This window comes from Parasteatoda tepidariorum, chromosome 5, assembly GCF_982258835.1.
Source record: "Parasteatoda tepidariorum strain Cologne lab strain chromosome 5, Ptep-v5.0, whole genome shotgun sequence".
NCBI classification, from domain to species: domain Eukaryota; kingdom Metazoa; phylum Arthropoda; class Arachnida; order Araneae; family Theridiidae; genus Parasteatoda; species Parasteatoda tepidariorum.
This window is the reverse complement of record NC_141759.1, coordinates 95,941,146-95,962,943: the sequence shown is the minus strand read 5'-3', so window position 1 is coordinate 95,962,943 and position 21,798 is coordinate 95,941,146. Positions and strand designations below refer to the sequence as shown.

Below are 21,798 nucleotides of genomic sequence, written 5' to 3'. Positions count from 1 at the left end.
ATGTCTAATTTTTAGTATAATCTATACTATACACTAAATTTGGTTATAAATAAATTTCTTAATAATATCACTGCAGATTTTCAATAACACATGAAAATGAATACATAATATTACAAAAGATGTGAGTATTCAAAATGTAAGTGTTTCTTCAAAATTTTAAATTTATTTTTTCTAGAACATATTTAGAAACACTATCCTTTATAAAAAATATATAAATTTTTTGTATTAATTAAATTTCACATATGAATATAGGTTTTTGACATTTTCGACATTTTTGACAGTGAGGTTTTTGACGTGACGGTTTAAACCATGGTTTAAACTGTCAAAAACTGTCACATGTCAAAAACCTGCCAACCCTGTTTAGCCCATATGTCATTTAGGGAGAAAAAAGAGACCTTACATTACTTTGAAAGTTTTATAAGTAAAAATCAACCATGTTGAATACTTATGCATGATAATTCATTTATTAAGAGGTAAGATTTAAATACTTTTAAAATCTTTCACCATTTTTAGAGATTGAATGCTAAAATAATAAATTTCTAAAATTGATAAAGCAAATAGAATAAATAATTTTTAAAATAATTAATATAAAAAATATATTAATAAATTTATTGTTTAATAATAGAGGAAGATAATAACCAGCAAAACATTGACTTTTTCTTAACCTACATTTGATTAAAGACAAATACTGATAAACATTAAAAGATATTTATTTTGACTTTTATTATTTTATTAAAATTTTAATTTGCAAACAGAATACTACAACAATATAGTTGAAGAAAAAAACCTAAAACACTTAAAATGCCACAGTTAATATACAATTAGTTGAATAATCAAAATAAAAAACATTATACTGGTAGCAATAGTACTAACTACTGATACTAACTGAAATACTCGTATTGGCTCCTCTTAATCTGTCTGTCATTTAAGCTAAAAAAAGAATAAAATTAGATGAATCTCTGTGCAATAGACAAATTTTTATTACAGTAATCTCTCAACTTAGTTTTGTATAATGTTACTTTGTATATACCAATATATTTAAAGTGAAAGAGTATTTATAATTCAGGGGCAATGTTCTTAGCGATCTTCCCTCTGTCCCTCAGGGGCAGAACCACAACCGTTGTGAGAATTAGTACTTAAATTAACTCATAACATTCTATTGCCTCTAAACATTTTTCTCCATTGTGTAAAGTAGTACAAAGAAGAATATCAGGGAAAAAAACACTTTCTACTGAATATTTTTCCTTACAGCATCAAAGTGCTAAGTCTGATGCAGTTCTTTGACTACTCTCTCTTGTTTGAATGGGCTGAGTTGTGGTGATCAGGCTTAAATGTCAAGACAAGAGTACAATGTTTTCATGAATTTAGTTAACATATATGTAAGTAAACATAAAGTCGTGTATACATACACTTTCTTTTTAGCAACTTAGTCATGCATTCTTCACAGACTGAATATTGCCCTGTCAGTTTTAATGAATGCCATCTTTGCTAATACATTCATCTGCGACAACATCAATATCTCAATAAGGTTAAACATTTAAGAAAACAGTTAAATATGTCACCATGGAATCCCTTAGTAAAAAGAGTAAAGGGGACAGAAGTACAGAAGAAATAAGCAAGGTTTGGTTTACATAGTAGTTTTTGACTTAAACATTAACTGTAAAAAATCTTGGAATTTTGAGAAAATAAAAATTATAGATAGAAAAAAATATAAATAGTTTGTAGTAAATGAAAAATTTAATTTCAAATTAAAATCTAAATAAGTTAATTTAAATTGTTATTAATTTGTTAATATGAGTTATATTCTAAAGAAATATAATAATTTTATATGCATTTGAAATAAAAATTAAATTATGTGTACAAATTGTTTTGCACATAAATGTGATACATATAGAATAAAATTTCTTGATTATAGTATGCATGCTCATAATTTATGTAATAGTTTAGACAATCTAAAAGAATAATAAGAGCAGTAATTGTGAACGAAAATGATAAATATTATCTAAAATTCAAAATAAGAATTTTTCTGTTTCTTTACAGATTCATATTTAGAATTTCTTTTTAACATAAGTTTATAATAAAATTGAAACAAAACTATTTTGAATATGATTTAAGAACTCTCCCCTGTTATGAAGAAAATTCAATACAAAAGCTTCCTATCAAAATAAAATTTAATTAATATATTTTCTAGAAAAAAAATCTCTTTGTATTATGTCTCTGAAATAAACGTAAATCAACTCATCATTTAAATTTAAAAAATTTCATTACTAAACTGCGTTGCTAATTTTAGACAATCTAACTAAAGATTTCTGGAAACATGGAAAAACTTTGATAAATGAAAATTTTTTCTTTTGGTTTATGATTTTCAAAAATACATAAATTTTACACATAAAGGAAAACAAACTATGTAATTTAAATTCTAAATCTTTGCATTTTCAGGAAATTTAGTATGATCTCTTAATATTAACAAAATCTCATGATTTTTTAAAATATAATGCTTTTAAAACATACACTTATATTATAAATCTTTAATTAATAAGAATTACCTGTAAATAAAATTTTCATGATGACAAAATATAAAATCCAGCTCAATCAAATCTAGAAAATGGCTTTGAAAAATAATTTTGTTTATGATATGACAGGAAACTATAGATGCAAAATAACTGGTTTCAGTAGTGAGGTAGTTGGAATATATGGGTAGCAAGTAAAAATATCCAAGGCATTTTGAATTAATTGAGCAAATGGTGCAGCTCTTAGCATTCGAAAGAACATTGGAGATAATATAGTAAATTTACAATTAAAAATATGACTTACCTAGCGAATTCGTTTCATTGCTTAATCATTCCGAGTACGTCCAGCTCAAACATTTTCGCCATTTTCAATCACGTTCAAAAAGCGGGCATCCAAGCAGTTGGCGACAGATTTCGTTTGGCAATCACCCATTTCAGCTGATCGCCAAAGTTTAGGGTTATAAGAGGGCGGTCAGCCAAGACAGTGCGGTGACAAAAACACGATTGCAATATTGATATCAAATATTGTCCGGGGTTGTTCGGATGTCTCTAAATTTATATTTCAAACTTATTTTTTGGAATTATAACAATTTGACGTAATTTTTTGTCTTTTAAATGATTAATTTTGATTTAAGGACACAATAAAGTTTTAAATGATAAGTTTTACAAACATATTTTTAATGTGAAATCGACGGGAATCGTACAATATCGTACACACAATTTCGATTTACGCCAATATTGACAATGTCGGTCGATGTAAACTAAAGCTGTTACAACATCCCTGTGCTACTTGGGTAGAGCTGCACAATGGGCTATTGGCGACGGTCTGGGAAGCATCCCGGAGGATGATCCGAAGACATGCCATCACAATTTTGATCCTCTGCGGAGGGGATGGCACCCCCACTTCGGTAGCCCGACGACACGCGCGCGAACAATTTTAAGAGAGAAAACGCAACTTTATCAGAATGTAAAATTGGTCTGCAATCAGAATGTAAAATTGGACACGCCATCACAATTTTAATCCTCTGCGGAGGGGATGGCACCCCCGCTTCAGTAGCCCGACGATCTGCACGTGAAGTTGAGCACTTTACGGTAGCACAGTTTAACGAGGACCAATACCGCACACCCTCGGTCCCTATGCAGACTGATCCAAGTGGTCACCCACCCGCACACTGACCGCAGTCAGTGATGCTTGACTTCTGTGATCTGCTGGGAACCGTGCCTTAACGATCAGTTCACTGCGGGACGATTTTATCAAGGAAAAAAATTGGTAAAACATGTTTATCTGCATTATTTAAATGCTTTAAAAATTGAAAATAGATCCCCCAGTCAAAAAATTTTAAAAAATTAACTAGTTTCAACATTTTTTGGTGATACAAAAACAGGCAGTTTAAAGCTTCTAACATTCAAGCCTTATATAATTGTTTTGGTTCCGGTTTGTAATTCTGCTGTTTATTTTAATTATCACAAGTTGAATAAGAGTGATTTGTTTTAAGATTTCTATACACTGGGGGGATTATCATAACTACTGCATTCAATTTACTGGAATTATATAAAAAAAATAATAAATGTACTTGTAAGATATTAATTATGAGCCGGTATCAACTTTTTTTTGTAAATAAATTTCTTTCAAACACTAAACTTATGATTGCTGTAGCCAACGAGAACTGCAACCCTATCGAAATTAGAAAGCTTTTAGAGGAAGACCCATCCATGTTAAACAAAAATAATCTCGCAGGAGACACTCCTTTGCATTTCGCTATATGCCATGGCCATAGCGTGGAAAATGTGATTGAACTCTTAAAACAGGGTGCCCGAGTTGATAATGTGCATTTTAACACAACTCCTTTACACACAGCAGCTGGTAGAAACAGCCATCTTCAATATGCTATGTTAAAAGTTCTACTTGAATATGGAGGACAAGTTAATAATCGTGATTTCCATAATCGTACTCCTTTACATATTTTACTGGAAACGATGAAAGAAGATTTTCAAGAGCGCTCACTTTATCTTCTATTATCAAATGGCGCAGATGTCAATGCAATTGATAATGAAAATATTAGTATTCTCAAAGTAGCTCTCATGAACCCTTGTATATCTTTAAATTCTATAAAAATGCTGCTAGAGTTTGGGGCTAATGCTAATGACTGTATAGGGTACTCAGTGAGAGAATTGCCTGTAGCAAAGCTTTTGTTACAGTATATTCTCATCAAAAGAATGGCAAAGGCTGAACTAGAACCAAACTTAACTGATTTTAATACCTATTCTTCTTTGTTGCCAAAAAAAATTCTTGATTTAAAATTTTGTGAGCATTTACGATACTATCGTGAGTTGGTTGCATACAGAAATGGTTGTATAAGAGAATTGATTGCAATGAGGGGAGAAAGGATAGGTAAAAATTGTACTCTATTTTTGTACATAAATGAGCGGTGCAGTAGTGCAAAAGTAAATGAAGATGATTTAAAGACATCTCTAACTAAAAAGGTTTTATCAAAATTTAATCAATACCCTTATTGTAAAGATCTTATTATTGCTTCTTTGAAAAAAAGGTGCATATTAGAAGAATTATGTAATGAGAAAATTTACACTTGGCAGCAGATATCTGATTGTTCTTTAGAAAAATATAAAGTGCATTTAAACAGTGATACAATTCAAACATTGGCAACATATTTAATTAAAAGTGACATGATAAATCTCACTCTAGCCTACAGATATGGTTATGAAGCTTCTTTGGAATTAACAAAGAGAGTAAATTGTGAAAAACATAATTTAGAACACCATACAAAACGTCAAAAAGTTCCTTAAGGGCATGCAGAAGGTTCTTGGAGAGCCAAATGAAGATCTACTCCAGGCATCTAGCCAATAAAGGCTGATCCAATTGACAAAATTGAATGTCAATAAAACATTAAATTTGTTATTATTTAAGACTTTGTTAAGAAATTAGTAAGGTTTCTAAACAAAATTAATAAAGGAAACTCTAGGAAGTTAAAATATGAAAATAAATATATTCTATAAAATTAAATTTTCTTTACATTTGAAACAAAATTAAGATATTATTTTGGAAATACTTATGGTTACAATAATTTCTGCTCATATTTACATGAAAAATTGATTTTTATTTTTATGAATCTATTTTCTATTGAATTTTTTTTTTTTTTTAAATTTCATTTAGATTTTATTTTTGTTTCCTTTACTAATTACATTCCTATTTCTAGGAGTGTCTAATCAAAAAATGTCACTGAGCATTTACCCACCTTTTGTATGTCATTGATGCTGTGTTCTAAGTGTTTTAAATGAACCCCCAGATTTGCCTGTCTTTTGATCCCTATAAGTGCTCTCTTTTTCTGAAAATAAACTGCCGTGCCTTGAAAACACTGCCTTTTTATTTTATTTTTTCAAGAAAAGGTTATTTCCTTAACCTCCTGTTTTAATGAAAAGTACATTTCTGATTTATTTAGTTATTCATAGTTATTTTATTTTTAATTTCATTTCATTAAGATTTTTCTTATATACATAGTTAAAATTCACAAGATATTCGACCCTAAAGATATTAATATCTTTTTTTTTTTTTTTTTTTGAAGGGGGAGAGAGGAAAGGGAGTGTAATGGGTTTTTCTAGTAATTTTAAATTTTACCATTATTTTTTTAAATTATGGTAATTTTATTTAAATATGCACTTTTAAATGTAAATTTCAGTTTAAAATAATAAGAAAAAAAAAGCTTTAAAGTTTATCAACTCTTTTGTTTTCAGTTTACTTTTTTTTTTGTAAAGGAAATTTTAACACAAAGATTTTCTTTTAGTTTGCCTTTAATTATTTTTCAAAAGCTTTGGATTTTTCTGTTATTTTGATAATGGGTGAGAATAATTTTGTGAAATATACACATAAAGTAGTATTAGAGGGTATTTTAAAAATTGAGGATCAAACTCAGTTATTACGCGTTTTGCGTTGGTAAGTGAGTGCACTTTCAAAGCTCAATGTGCCTTATTCTGTGAATAAGCACCCTGCCCTTTCTCATTACTCTTGAAAACTCTGATTGATGCTTTTAAATGTCACTTGTTTTTACTGTCAACTTTTATTGTTTTTACTGTTTTTTAGTTGTCACTTGTTTTTAATTGATTGTTTTCTGATTTGAACTTTGAATGCTAATTTGAACTTTGGAATATTTTTCTAGCAGATTCTGTACGAAAATGGGTGTAGTTTCAATAATAAATTGGCAGCAACCTTAGAAACTTACAAAACTCAGAGAAGTTGCTGGCTTGAAGGGTAAAATTTATGGACTTCTCTTGGCATGAATTTTTTTTTATTTTTTTTTTTAATTTGTTGCAAGTACTGATTAGTGGCACCTTGGCAATTGCAGTGGACATTATCAGGATCTGCTACAGTAATGTTTCTATGAACTTTTGAGTCTTTTTCCATAAAGTCCCTATCAATTTTTTTTCAATTAACAATGTAATTTTTCAATGCTTTTTCGGAAAAAACCCAGTTTCTAAAAATTTTATTCCTTTGAACGTGTGGCGCAACTGCCACTACGATTATTAAATATCAATCCAGTAGTATATAAGATATGCTAAGTTGATTCAATCTTAAGTTACCTTTTGACAGATGAAGGTTGGCATTATCCCACATTGATGACCATCGGACGTGATAATTGAAATTTAATGTCCACTTTAATGGATGGTTCACATTGAACAGTTGACTTGCTATTTGTGACTGCTTCATTGTGTCCTCCTCGCACTGTTGCTTCTACGTCTCATTTACACACAATAGGATCCTGCACACACTATACTGCCCATAGCAACACTGGAGAGACCACACACTCAACAGTGAGCTTAATACAGCTGTCACTGCAAAGCTCAATTAACCTGGTGCAGCTCCCAACCCACTGAACTCAATACAGCTCTCACCGTCTTTTGCAAAGACGGCAATTAGTTGTATACGTTCATCGAATTTTATTGTGTCCTCTTTGTGCTGTTGCTTCTCAGTCACATTTACACACAACAGGATCCTGCACTCACTCGACGGCTGATAGCAACTCAGGAGAGTCCGGACACACAGCCGTGAACTTAGTACGACTGTCGCTGCAAACTCTCAAAACTCAGTGAACTTAATACAGCTCTCACATCAACGATTATTAAACATCAATTCACTAGTACTATATAAGACATGCTAACTTGATTCAATCTCTGGGTACCTTTTGATAGATGAAGGTTGGTATTGTCGATAACTCTTTCTGACCACAAACTATTAATCATGAATTTTTTTCTCCATTTTTCGTATAATTGTTTTATTTTTGTACAGAAATGAATTATTAAAACTCTCCTAAATATCATTAGTTTTACTTTTTCAAATACATTTGCATAGTTTGAGACTTTGCAATTAACAAATTGAAACACTTATTTAAATAAAAATTTTTATGTGTTAAGCTTCCAGGCTTTAAAACTGCATAATTTTATGAGATAACAAGGAAACAGAAAATTAAAAAATTTTTGGTATTTCTAAAGCATCAAATAATACTCTTCTATGTGTTAAAAAAGCTAAATAAAAGAAAAATTTTATGCTTTGGAAAATATACTAGGAGGAAATTTAAGGCAATTCTCCAAAGTGATAAAGTCAGCAATAAAATAACATTAAGTTCAATTGTTTGTTTTTTGTTAATTTTTTTATTTCAATCAATAGGAAAACTGAATTTACTTATGAATTGCAACACCACTTTTAAAAAAGAAAATAAATCTTTTAAAATGAATCAATTTTCATCATTTTTTCTAAAGCAAATTATACAGTCTAAAGATAATTTTTTTTTAATTTGATGTGCATCAAATGGCATTATACGAACAGAATTTTACAATGCATTTTTTTTAAAAATTGTCATATTTAGGGTTTTATGAATTATCTATAGAACCCATATTTAAGGAAGAGCTTGGATGATAGATAAAAGTTCACTAAATCTATTTCCAGGGTTAATACAAAACTTTTGACCAATAATAATAAAAATGCTTATTCGTTTGATTATCTTGGTTTGAATTAGTTTGACAATGCTTATTAGTTTGATGATCTTGATTAAAAAGTGAAAACACATTTATTGAATTCTGAAGTTTTACAGAATTTTGTTTATTTAATTTTTGTTGTGAAACACTCAATGTATTAAATGTTTCATCAGCTGTATTTTCTGTACCTTTTAAAAACTTGCCAATATTTTTTAATAATTTTGAACTATAGTAAAACTGATACGTACTTCATAAAGCTCTTTAAGAGTTTAATTGATTGACAATTTAATGATTATTTTTTTTACATTGATAATTTTTATTTAAAAATGTTTAATGTTGTGTTCAGGCTTAGCATAAATTAAATAACTCAATTTTTTTTTAAAAAAATTAAATCACCTCCCCCAGAAAACATTAATTTATGCTAAAAAATACTTTTTAAAATAATTTATAACTATACTCTTAAGGATGTAAGTGTAATTTATACTTAAAAGTCTGATTTTATTTATCTTGAAATTTTTTTTAAAACGAAATGATGAAAAAGACATGTTAATTATTATTTGATGTTCAAAATACACTAAAAGATAAACTAAATATGAGTAAAAGTGATGTGAAACTTGCAAATTATAATAAAATGTAGTATATTATACTGTGTAATAATTATAATATTATGTAAGTAAAATATTTTGTTTACTAATTTTATTTCAATATTTTCCCTTAAGTTTCATGTTTATTTAAATACAGCTCTAAATTTTATGAAATATGTAGTTTGTTTACATAATTAATGAAGATAGACTTGTTTTCTTCCATCTGCCTAAAGAAAGTACAATTTTTTTTGTCTCTGACCTTAATTAATTTTTTCTTCATTTTATTTGACTAATTAGTCATTGTCTTTGTAATAGTAATGTTTAAATTGTCATTATAATCAGAATCTCTATTTCATGGATTTTGTTATTGTAGATTTAGGCTGCAGGAAATTTCTATTTTGTTTTCTAATGATAGTGGTTATTCTTGTGAAATAACAATTTTCAGTGATTTGGAAATTTTAACAGAAAATTTTTTCGTAGTTCACAGATAAAGTGCGTTAACAAATTGATTTTTAAAAAATGAGCATTTAAAAGATATGTAAGAACTTTCTGTCTTTGATGCATAGGTTTAATTGTGTATGTTTTAAGTATTTTTATTTATTTTCTTAACCTTTCTGTAAACTGTTTAGATCTGTTAAAATTGATATCCTTGGTCTGTCTTTGACTTAAAAACACAGTCCACCTGAAGCAAAAACTCAATTTAAATAAATTTCAAGTAATCAAATTATAATCAGTTTCTAATAAACTAATATTTTGAATATATTTGCAAAATTTTTCTTTAGAAATGACTATTAACTAGGCCTTTTGAACTGCCATTTAATCTAAAATTTTTAATAGCTATATAATAGTTTCAGACATGTATGAAACTATTAACATATAATAGTTTAATACATGCTTTGATAATCATCTCTCTGTTTTTATGTATAAAAAAAAAAGAGAGAGAATTCTAAATTGGAATAAAAAGAAAAAGCGAGCAAGCAAAATTGGAAAAAGAATCTTTCAAGGTGGTCTATTCAACCGAACGTATATTTTTTGAATATGTATTCTGAAGTTCATTTAAATTCAAACAGTGACACACATTTAAAGTTAGTCTACTAAAGGCTTTCAAATTGTGATTAAATAACAGATAATTTTTAGGTACTAATATTTATTCTGCAGAAAGAAAAAGAAAAAAAAAAAAAATCACTAACAAATTTTTCACATTTGATCACCTTGCAGTTAATGTGTTTGGCAGATCAAGTCACTCTATTTATTGTTAGCATTTAAAGTCATTTCATGTTAATACTTTTTCATATATTAGTGCCCTATTCATTACCACACTCCCCTATTTTTTATGCTCATTAATTACCACTTCAAAAATGATATCTTTCTTTAAAAAAATAAGTTTCATGAGATTAAAAAATTAGGTTTCATGAGAAGCATCAGCTCCTAGCTGATACTTCTCATGAAACTTAACTCGACGGCCTGATCGGGTCTTAACCTCTATGGATGGTGTTTTCTACACTAGGGAGCACTGCAAGCTCGGGACTGCCTAAATTTCCGGGTTACTGTTTCAGTTGTATTTTAAAGCCATTTGGCATCATTGTGTTTTGAGATTCTTGCAAACAATGTATTTGATTACTTATTACTTATGTTTACAATGCTAACAATATTGTTTACAATACTAAAAGTGTTAACACTAACGTAAGATGGTGCACAGCTTGCAACACGAACAAACAGTAATAAACAAATGGAAAGAGGCCAAATCAAGACTGCCAAAAAAGCGAGTTATTCAAAATCTAGCAACCATGTCACCTTTTTTAATAATAAATAACAAAATAACTAAAACAAATTTATACTCCAAACTCCCCAGAATTACATAATAACATTAATATCTTATGAAATACGGCAGATTTGAGCTCAGAAATTATCCTTTTGAAAACATCGCCTATCAGAATAACATGTAGTAAGCAGCTGCAAACTTTTTAACCGGAACTAGAGTAGGTCCCAAGCTCGAGATTGTTATTGTTTACATTTCTATTGAAAACACCATCCATTGGCATGTTACCAGGCTCCGGGATAGTAGATTCATCCTCTGTTGATTCGTTTATAGCTGTTGATTTGCTCTTAGGAAATATTTCCTTCTTCTCGGGATACATATGCAAGCTTAAGAGGATCCACGTTTACCGTACTCTCTCGGCCATGAAGTCTCTTAAAAAACCTTCTCCCCTCTACTTAGCACTTGAAATCAGGGCTCGAAAAACCACCCGTCCGCCCGTCCTCGGCGGTCAAAAATTCGCCGCGGACAACGAATTTCTCGAATCTGACGTCCGCGCGGACGGCCATTTTCCCGTTTATGTTGGTGATACATTTTCAATTTTTGTTATCTTACAAGAGTCTAGCGCCTCACTTCTAAAATGACCCTCTAATCTAGAAACACAGCAACATACTGCGATTGGTAGAATTGATGTTTTCTCTCTCTCGTACTGCAGCGGTTGAAAGGGACTTTTCAGCAATGAACTTACAAAAAAAAAAAAAAAAAATCAATACGTACTGGTCTTAAACAAGAAGCGTAAAACGCAATTATGAACATCTACCTAAATGGAAAACCCCTTTCTAATTTTTGTGCAAAACCTCTGTAAATCATTAGCTTGATTGTGGAACTGGCAAACGTCATATTTGATTCATTTAAAAAGCGCAGTACTCTCGGATAAATTGACATTCCAGATAACTTGACATTTGACATTTAAATTATTTCATAAAAGAAATAAATTATTTTATAAAAGAAATACTGGTTTCCTATTAGTAACCTAGTATTCCTTTTGTTACTGTATAATGCAATCCTAGTATTTGTATTCCTAGTAACTACTAATTCATTGTGCAATTTATATAAATGTTTGTAATAAATAAGAGAAAATTATATTTTTATTTATTTAGAAGTGACGGGTTAGTTCCAAAGGAGGACGGGTACATTGTTGGACAAGCCGTCCTCGGGGACGGGTAAAATTTCTGAGGTTTTTCGAGCCCTGCTTGAAATGGACCTTCATATGGTGGCTGCAGGCTTTTTTTTAGGACATCGGACCTCAGAGAATCATGACTTCACGATGAAAGGTCTTTACTTACAACAACTGTTTTATGTCTCGACCTCACTGGCAGCAACTCCTGCATGGTCTCTTTGAGCTTTCCAACAAAGTTTGCGGGATTCGCTGTACCAGTAGACGAACATAAAAATTCTCCTGGCAGTTGTATCGGAATTCCATGAACCATTTCTGCTCTCTTTGCTTGCAAGTCCTCCTTCCACGTGACCCTAAAGCCTAATAGAATGGTAGGTAAAACTCTGGTCCACTGACTTGTAATGTAGGCTCTAATCGCTCTCTTCAGCTGTCTGTGAAATTTTCCCACTTGACCATTTCCTGCGGGATGGTAAGGGCTTGTTCGATGACGGGCCGAACCAACGCCTCCTATAACTGAAAGCCTCCACACGGTTTTTTATGGGTAGTCCGATCAGACCACTATGAATGATATCCACTTTCCGACAAGGCTCGTGATTTTTTTTTATTTAAATCGGATTTTTTCGATTTAAATCAGATTTTTTTGATTTTTATTCAAATACACTGTAAGAACTTTGATTTATGACTAAAAAAAACTCTATAAATGTTTAATTAAAATTAAATTAATAATAAAATTATATTAAAGGAATATTTTAGAAGCTCTTAACTACTTAAAACTACACCACACTAAAAAACTATAGCTTTGAATGCATAGCAACTATTTTGAAACAAATGCATGATTGAAATTTAAAGACTAGATGAAATAGAGTATTTTAGGAATACTTCAACTTATTAAAACAAAGTTTCAATTACCAAATCATAATTTTAATTTAAAATTGTGATTTCTTTTTTTTTCTTTCTCTCCTGATTTTTAAAACGACTAAATAAATGTAGCAGATTGTGTTTATAAATGTAGTCATTAATCAAAAAATAAATAAATATTTAATCTATATATTTTTATATTAAAATATTTGTTTTTAATCCTATATCAAAACATTTAAGTTAAGCTAAAAAAAAATTTATTTAAAAATCTATGTACTCATTGAAATTTTTTTTTCACAAAATTTCTTTATAGAAAATCTGATAATGTCAAAGATACTGTAAACATATTATGAGAAAAAAGTACTTAAATGTTTACTTTAATCTGTACTTTCAATCTCAAGAGTCAAGACTTTTATAGATGTAATTTCAAATGTGTGACAAATGAATTTAACACATACCAAGAAAGAAAGTAATTTAGTTAGCTTAAATTAATTAATGCAGCAATTTATTTAAAATAAATTTTTAAAACTAAGAAAAGAAATAATAAAAGTATCAATAATTTAAAACACTGTTTTTTAACTTTTTAAATCAATGTATACATAAAAAAAAATTAATTCATTTAAATCAATGATTTTTTGAAAAAAAATCATTTGATTTAAATCGTGATTAAAATCAAGCTGATTTAAATCAACAAACCCTGCTTTCCAAACGAGTTATTTAATACAAAATCTAGTTAAAATAAGAGAGTGGTAGCAAATATATGACTAAAAATTTGTTTTATTTATGAATATTATTGGTTTGCCTTATTCACTTGTCAACCACTACAGATTCAATTCTCAAATATATATGATGAATTTCTCTCAATTACTTTTACAAAAGGTTCACTTTTTAAATAGTCTGCGTGGACTACTTGTAAAAGACCGTGTGGAGGCTTTTTAATGGAGGAGGTGATGGCCGAACCCAGAAACTTAGTCAGGGCATCAAACAGTGAGGCTTCGAACTGTTTTCCCTGGTCTGTTGTGATTGGTAGGGGTATTCCAAACCTAGCAATCCATCCGGTGTAGGTCCCGCAGTGGACTGATCGTTAAGACACGGTTCCCAGCAGATCACAGAAGTCAAGCATCACTGACTACGGTCAGTGTGCGGGTGGGTGACCACTTGGATCAGTCTGCGCAGGGACCGAGGGCGTGCGGTATTGGTCCTCGTTAAACTGTGCTACCGTAAAGTGCTCGACTTCGCGCGCAGGTCTTCGGGCTCCCGAAGCGGGGGTGCCATCCCCTCCGCAGAGGATCAAAATTGTGATGGCATGTCTTCGGATCATCCTCCGGGACGTTTCCCAGACCGTCGCCAATAGCCCATTGTGCAGCTCTAGTGCGACGTAAATTAACAACAACCATCCGGGGTAGAAAGTTGAAGCAACAGATTTGGCTGATATATCTGCTAGCGAGTAAGCTTCTGGCCTCTTGGAAAAACCGTCGACACATGTAAGACAGTAGCGAAAACCTTCTGATGGCGGCAAGGGACCTACGATGTCGATGTGCACATGTTCAAGCCTGGCATTAGGTGGAACAAACGTACCAAGCTTGCTCTGCGTGTGACGTGTCACCTTAGAACGTTGCCAAGCATTGCTGAGCCCACGTCCTAACATCTTTCTTTATACCAGGCCTAACATATCGCTCCTCCACCAACCTTAAAGAAGCTTTAATACCTGTGAAATAGAATGCAGTTTGGAAAAAATATTTTTTTTGTCCACTTCGGACGCGAATTTTCAAATCCAGTTAGTATATGCATCACAAAACAGCTCCACACCAGGATCACCTATTAAGAAATGTTGAAGTACCAAAAATGAGTAACCGGTTTGAGCTAAAATTTCGGCCAGTTCCTGGTCACCTCTTTGGTTGTTGGCCATTTCTTGATAATTGACGTGGGAAGGTGTTTCTATGGTAGCGATGTTTACTATGGACAGCGCATCTGCAGCTCCGCAGCAACGTTATCTATTCCCTTTACGTGCTGGATATCCGTAGTGAATTGGCCTAAAATCCAAATGACGCAATATCTTGGCGAACACTTATCTTCCTTTTGTTTAAAGGCAAATCTAAGCGGCTTGTGGTCGGTGTAGATAGCATTGGCGTCGTCAGATAAAATTTATTGGGGGGGACCATACTTAGAACTGTTATTTTAAGTTTTAGCGCATATATATATGTATATATATATATATATATATATATATATATATATATATATATATATATATATATATATATATATATATATATATATATATATATATATATATATATATATATATATATATATATATATATATATATCGTAATGTATGACAAAAACATGATATAAAACAGAAGAAAATTATATTTCAGAATCAAATCAATATCTTTTATTAACATTCAATATATAATTATGAAAACTGAAACATCTTGATTCCATGATGCAGAGTGTTCCATAATCTACGTCCTCATATATAATTTTAGAATCATCTTTAAGAATTAAGTTTTAAAAAATATACAAATTAGAAATCGCAAACTACCATTTAAAAGCAGGGAAAAACGATAAGAAGGTAGTAAGAATCACTATTAAGATAAACGGAATTAAAACTATAAAACCAGTTTGATTGCCGAATTTAGTTTGAAGTGTCTTTCAATTGCACTATGTTTTTTTCGGCAAATAAACATACATTTTTAATCTCACCTTCTTAATTGATGATAGATCATGTTTTGATTTTCTTTTTCTCCCCTAATGTGTTAATTTGTAATCCTTTTTTTTTTGTGACAAGAATTCAAGAAATTTATCCAAGTAGTAGTCTTTATGCAACATCTTGAAAACTATTCTATGAAAAAATACTATTAAGTGCGCAGAAAATTACTAATCAATTGTAGTATGTCTAATGGAATATAACATAAAGTACCGTCTGAGTGGAAACTTTCAAACTAGTAAAAACATTTAAGAAAATCGAAAAATACATTTAAATCCCTTTTATTTAATTCTTAAAGTATATTATTAAGAAATAATATTACATACAAGATTTGTAATCAAAAATTTTATGCTCAAAATTTGTATTTTAGCCTGAGTAAAAACTTCATATTTAAGCAACTACGGCCACTAGTAAGATTTAGGCAACTGAGGCCACTAGTAATATTTAGGTAACTACGAAGATCGTGAAAACACTTGTATTTGCAAATTTGCCGGGTATTTTTGTTATGCATTTTTATTGTATTTGTTCGAAGTTTTGGTGCTCTTTGTGAAAATTGCCAAAGGCAAAGAGATTAACTGATCATGAAAAGAACAGATAGAAGCCTTTTCTTCAATAAATATTCGTGCTATTGCGATGATAAAGAAAGTTCAAGAGCAACAATTTAAAGGGAGTTCAAGATCAAAGACTCTAGTCAGTAAGTTCAAAAAATTGAAAGACGATAATGGTAAAAAAGGATGTTGAAAGAAGAAACCGTGTCCTCGTGTGATGAATGACGAGATTACAATGGTATAAAACACACACCTAACTTTATCAAAATCTAGTTTCTTCAATGAAAACTAGAATATTAGAAGAAGATAGGTAGTATTAATTTTTAATATAGTTACAGACGAATGAAATGCAGAATTTAACGTACAACAAAGCGTACTAAAAACAAAGCGTACGACAAAGCGTAACGTACAACAAAGCGTAACGTAAAACAAAGCGTACTAAAGCAAGGTGATCATTGCTCTAATGTAACTCTGGCGCAAAAAAAAGAAGGAAAAATCTGGGTCTGACGGATCCATGTTAGCACACTACTGATGAGGATAATATGACGAAACGACAGAAACATTCCCTAAGAATAAAATATTATTGTTTGTCTTTAAATTCCTATCCTACATTAATAAAAATACTACTGATGCTTTTTTTTAAAAAGTTAACTTTATTTTTTAGTAAATTGATGACAATTTAAAGTTATTAAACGAAGGAATACAGATTTTTCCATTATCTACGCGTCTACCTGAAGTATGCTAACTCCAGTCATTACCTCGTATTCATAGTAAAATATTCTCAAAGATATTTGTTATGCATTATTTGAAACAATTACATTTTTGACAGCATCACGGAAGTATTTTTCATTTATGAAGTTTGTCATAGTAGTTAAACGAGTTATCTCATATCGAGAGATTAAAAAAATAAATTTTGTTTCAAAAAGCTTTTTTTCAAATATGCTTGTTAAAACATGACTTTAAACCCGAAATTCCTAATATTTTCTTACGAAAATTGAAAAATATAATTTTAGATTTAATTAAAAAACGTCATTTATTGCAGATTCTTTAATAATAAAATATTTTTTTGATTTGTTTCACCAGGTTAACTCAAGGAACAACATAAGCGGCATTTAGGCGCAAGGTCCACGTCTATGTGTCGTGTTTATTTTGTTTTTAGTTACGCTTTTGTAACATTTTTATGAAAATATATATGTTAAAATCAACGGTAATTGAAATAAATAGCAAAAGTTAGGTCTTTTTACAGTAAAATTAATGAAGAAATATGTCTGAGGTAAATTTTGACTATAATGAGTTGGCATGTCTCATCAGTGGCAGCTATGTTTTGTTAATCTTTATTTTGGTTAATTGAACTTCTTAAAAAATTTGTTTCTCTTAATCTAACGTAAAGTCATTAAAAAGACCAATAAATAACAAAATTTAATTATTTTAACTTTATTAATTGCTTTGGTACAGGCTTGTGCATGCTGATTAATATCGATTTATTGATCATTTACTTTTCTATTTTCTACCCCGTGCGCATAACTGGTATTCAGATGGTAAATAAATAAAAAAATTTAAACAAGAGTGTTTTTCCGGATAATACTGATGTAACTTTGCAATGTTATGGTGTGATTCAAAATGGGAATGAAAAGAATAAGCAGTAAATACAATTATTACATTAATATCAATAAAAATTGAGTTGTGGTGAGTCGTAAGTTAGTAATTTATTTCAGGTGAAGAAATATATTTGTCCCTAAAAACTGCCTTGAGAGCTAAACTTTTTAGTCTAAAAAAGCTAAATATTTTTTTAAATAAAAATTCTATTTACTTCAATTATAGTAGCATACTAAAAAAGAAAAAGAAAAAAAAAAAAAAAAAAGAGTTTAGTTAGTCACATTTTTACTACATAGGCAGAAACCGCAGAATAGTGCATGATAAAAGCATTTTCACAAATGAATATTTTATTTATTGATAATTTCGATTTTTACTTTCCATTTTTTGATTAAATGATTATTTCTTCTTTTTCTAATACATTTTTTATAAAATAGCCTTATTTGAAAGCAAAATTTCATCAATTTTATTTTTTAACTTTTGAACCTCTCATGTTTTTGTATTCCATGTCTGATTACAATATAATGAATGAAATACAGCAAATTTATTCTCTGATTATAAAAGGAATTGTATCATCGAAACGACTGAAACTATACAAATTGATATTAATTAATAATTAGGTATGCCCTCCCCGTTGTTTTGACGGTGGATGAAAAATAAACACTTGAAGAAAAGGTACAGAAAAAAACACCTCATAAGTAACTATACGAATTTAACAGCCTACTCAATGGGCCCGTTAAACCACAATTTAAAGTAATGAAATATTCATTCGAATGAAATTATAAATATATTTTTAAAAATTTAAATACATAAGGATTTATTTAAACACGTCAAAGTATTTAGGAAAGTGATTACGGTTCTTAACACCTCCACTACGCATTTTTTTAAAATAGAAGAATAACACTGGGGACCAAATTTTTTGCTGCATTTATACGAGTGCTTGATCTTAACGAATTCGGATAAGGGGATTTCAAATCTAAAATTAGTAATGTTAGAAAAGTTAGATTTTTTTTCCCGAACCGGTATTTTCGGTATAGTTTATTTATTTTAATTCTTTTTTCTTTTGTCGGGATGTACAAGTTTGTGAGGAACGAATAGAGGTTTATCTATACATATTTCATGAAAAATATCCAATTCAAATCTAAAATTAGAATCCAATTCAAATTGTAGGTTTGTAGACATGGAGAATGTGCAGTAAAGGATTAAATAGTTTCAAAATTGTTCTTAAGTTCTCTAAAACACACTTATAGTATGGCGATGTAATAATATCAAACAATGCTTTTTCGACTAGGTATTGTTTTAAAGATACTGTTAAATTAAAATTTTGTTTATATTTTTAACTAATTAAAAGATTTAGCCCCTGAGAGACTGTTGATTGATACATTATTTATAACAATACTATATATTAAATAATTAAAAAAATTAAAAATATGTAAAATTTGAAACATATAAAGTATTAAAAATATATGAAGTAATCATGTATCACATATCATTTTTATGTATCACGTATGTCCCCTTCTTCAAAAGTCTCAATTGAAAAATAAGCATAATTTCTTTAAGTAATACATTGAAGTAGAAGTAAAGTTACTTAAATCCAATATGTACAGTGTCTTAAAAATATAGTTTTATTTTGAAAAGAACATTTTGTCTGTTAAAGTTTTTGATGAGAATGACATGAAATTTATAAATGCATAATATTATGTAATGTAATCCTACGTGATAAAACAATCACGAATGAGATATATTTTTGGGACATATTTTAACATTATAAATTGTAGTCGAATTTTTAAAGAAATATAAGAAAAAAGTCATAAAACGTTTTGCTTAACAAAAAAAAAAGAATTTTTTTTTACTATGAATTTGAATTGATCTGGATTTCTGAGATGAAAGATACAACATTAAAAATAATACTAAAGAAACTATCTTTAATATTGGTTACAGTAGAGATTATCATGGTTAAAATAAATATATTTATAAAACCCTAAATTGCAAAAAAAAGAAGTGAGAAATTCAAAAATATTAAAGCAGTTTTAAGTTTAGCTATTTTTCTCATCTTGTTCCGTTTCAACTTATATAGTTTTAAAAATCGAAATTGTTGTGTTTAAAAAGGAAAATAAAATTATTCAGTTGATTGACAGAACTAGTATTCATATTTTGAAGAAATGATAAATTATAATAATTGTGATGGGAATAATTTTTATGCAAATTTTAGTTAATGTATTTACCTTTTTATTATTTTCAAGCAAAGAAACAGACAAGATGAGATATTTTGGATTTCTTGGATAGCATGATCCATTTTGGTAACCATAAAAACTTCATATAAATGTACACGAAGAAATAAAAAAGACAACACATAGAAGTCTTATTTTCCTTCCTCTATCGCAGCATTTATAGTTTCAGTATTAAAATTTTAAAAATTAATATTTTTAATCCAGAAAAAATATTTGTTGAAAATACCAAATTATGAAAATGCTAATTAGCACAAAATAATTACTTTAAAAATCCCATATTATTTTGATAAAAACAAAATAAATAAAATTACATGAAGTAAGCATTAAACACTCATACAATAAATTAAGTTTAACAAATTATCCCATTCGGAAAAAAATTATTTTTACTAGTTTTTATTACTGACTGTAATAAAATCATATGAATTTTTTATGAAACTTTTACATTTAAAGTAATTCTTCATTATTTTAATGAATTAAAATGCAAGTTAATGTTAATTATTTATATTAGGGCATAAATGATCAATATTTGTATTTAAAATTTTTTTTTATTAAATTATATGTAAATTTCCTTATAAACATTAATGTGACATTAAATTTCTGAATGAAAACAAAGTTATAGGAAGGTCATAAAAATTCCAAGTTTTGATTTATAATTTTAAAAATTTAAAAGTTGCATTAATTTTATAAATATAAAACAAGAAGTAACTCCGTGCGTTCAAAATAAATTCATGCACAGTCAACAGTAAAACCATGAACTAATGTACGATAGAAATAAATTTAATATACAAACTATAAAACAATTCTTGCTGTATATAAACATACAATTATATGTTTTAAGTGATTTAATACAAACATTTGCTTACCTCCCCAGAATATATTTAATGATCTCTTGTTATCCAACGATAAACTTTATTACAAAAACTTTATAAAAACTTTATTTAAAAAAAATAACAACTAATAATTTAAGTTAAAACAATTAATGAAACAAAATATAAAAGTAAGCAGAATTATTTATACTTAAATAATGATGGAATAACACTGCGAGCGCTTATACGTAAGACAAGATTTAGAATGATTGTATGTCAGAGAAAGTTTCTTGACAAAACCACCAAGGAAAAAAAAAAAAAAAAAACAGAAAATATCTACAAGAATTTTCCCTTACCTAAAAGAAATCCCCCCTAGAAATTCTAGATAATTGCCTGTTTGAGACAATTTATGAATAGGTAAGGGTCTGTTGATATTTGACATTTTTAAAAAAGAGGACAAAAGAGCCCAGGGCCATAAATACGATAAAGATAATTTTAAAATGCTAAGACCATTTTCCCATATCCTTTCCCATAAGGCGGCTATTTTTGGGGTATCAAATGACTACGTGTTTTATGTTGAGGGAGAATCATCTTCATCAGTTAACAGTGAGAAGAAAAGGAATGGTGGGAAGAGTGTTTTATTGCTTATTGAAGGAAAGGGTTGCAGTGACATTTCTTGTAGTTCTCTAAACACCTGTATTTTTTTTTATATAGTGCATTTTTATGTGTGTATTTTGCTTTTGACTAATTTTCTTTTAATTATATAATAAGTTGCACTATGTAAAAATAAGAAAGAGAGAAAAAAAATTCAAGTTACGGAAACAAAACAGAAATATTTTCTCAAAATAATGGACCCTGGCTTCCCAATTATTGGATTATTGGGGGGGGGGGGGTGTCCGGACCCCTATGGTTCCGACGCCAGTGGTAGATAGTAAACGGCCGTCCCTCTACTATATGCCGAAAGTATTTGACTGCCATGTACGCATCCAAGAGCTCTCTGTCGTAAGCAGTGCACTTTTTCAGAGATGGTGCGAGCT

General features: G+C 29.4%; 2 protein-coding genes across 2 annotated transcripts in view; both read right to left on the bottom strand.

Moving 5' to 3' along the window:
- Positions 1 to 21,798, bottom strand: part of barr (non-SMC condensin I complex subunit H) — a 101,525-nt gene that overhangs the window by 64,967 nt on the left and 14,760 nt on the right. The window lies entirely within an intron of this gene.
- LOC147809887 (uncharacterized) lies at positions 12,158 to 14,518 on the bottom strand. The gene is made up of 2 exons (XM_087162922.1): positions 14,374 to 14,518; positions 12,158 to 12,525 (listed from the first exon to the last, which is right to left on the bottom strand). The coding sequence occupies exons 1-2, from the start codon at positions 14,516 to 14,518 to the stop codon at positions 12,158 to 12,160; spliced, it is 513 nt and encodes a 170-aa protein (XP_087019048.1).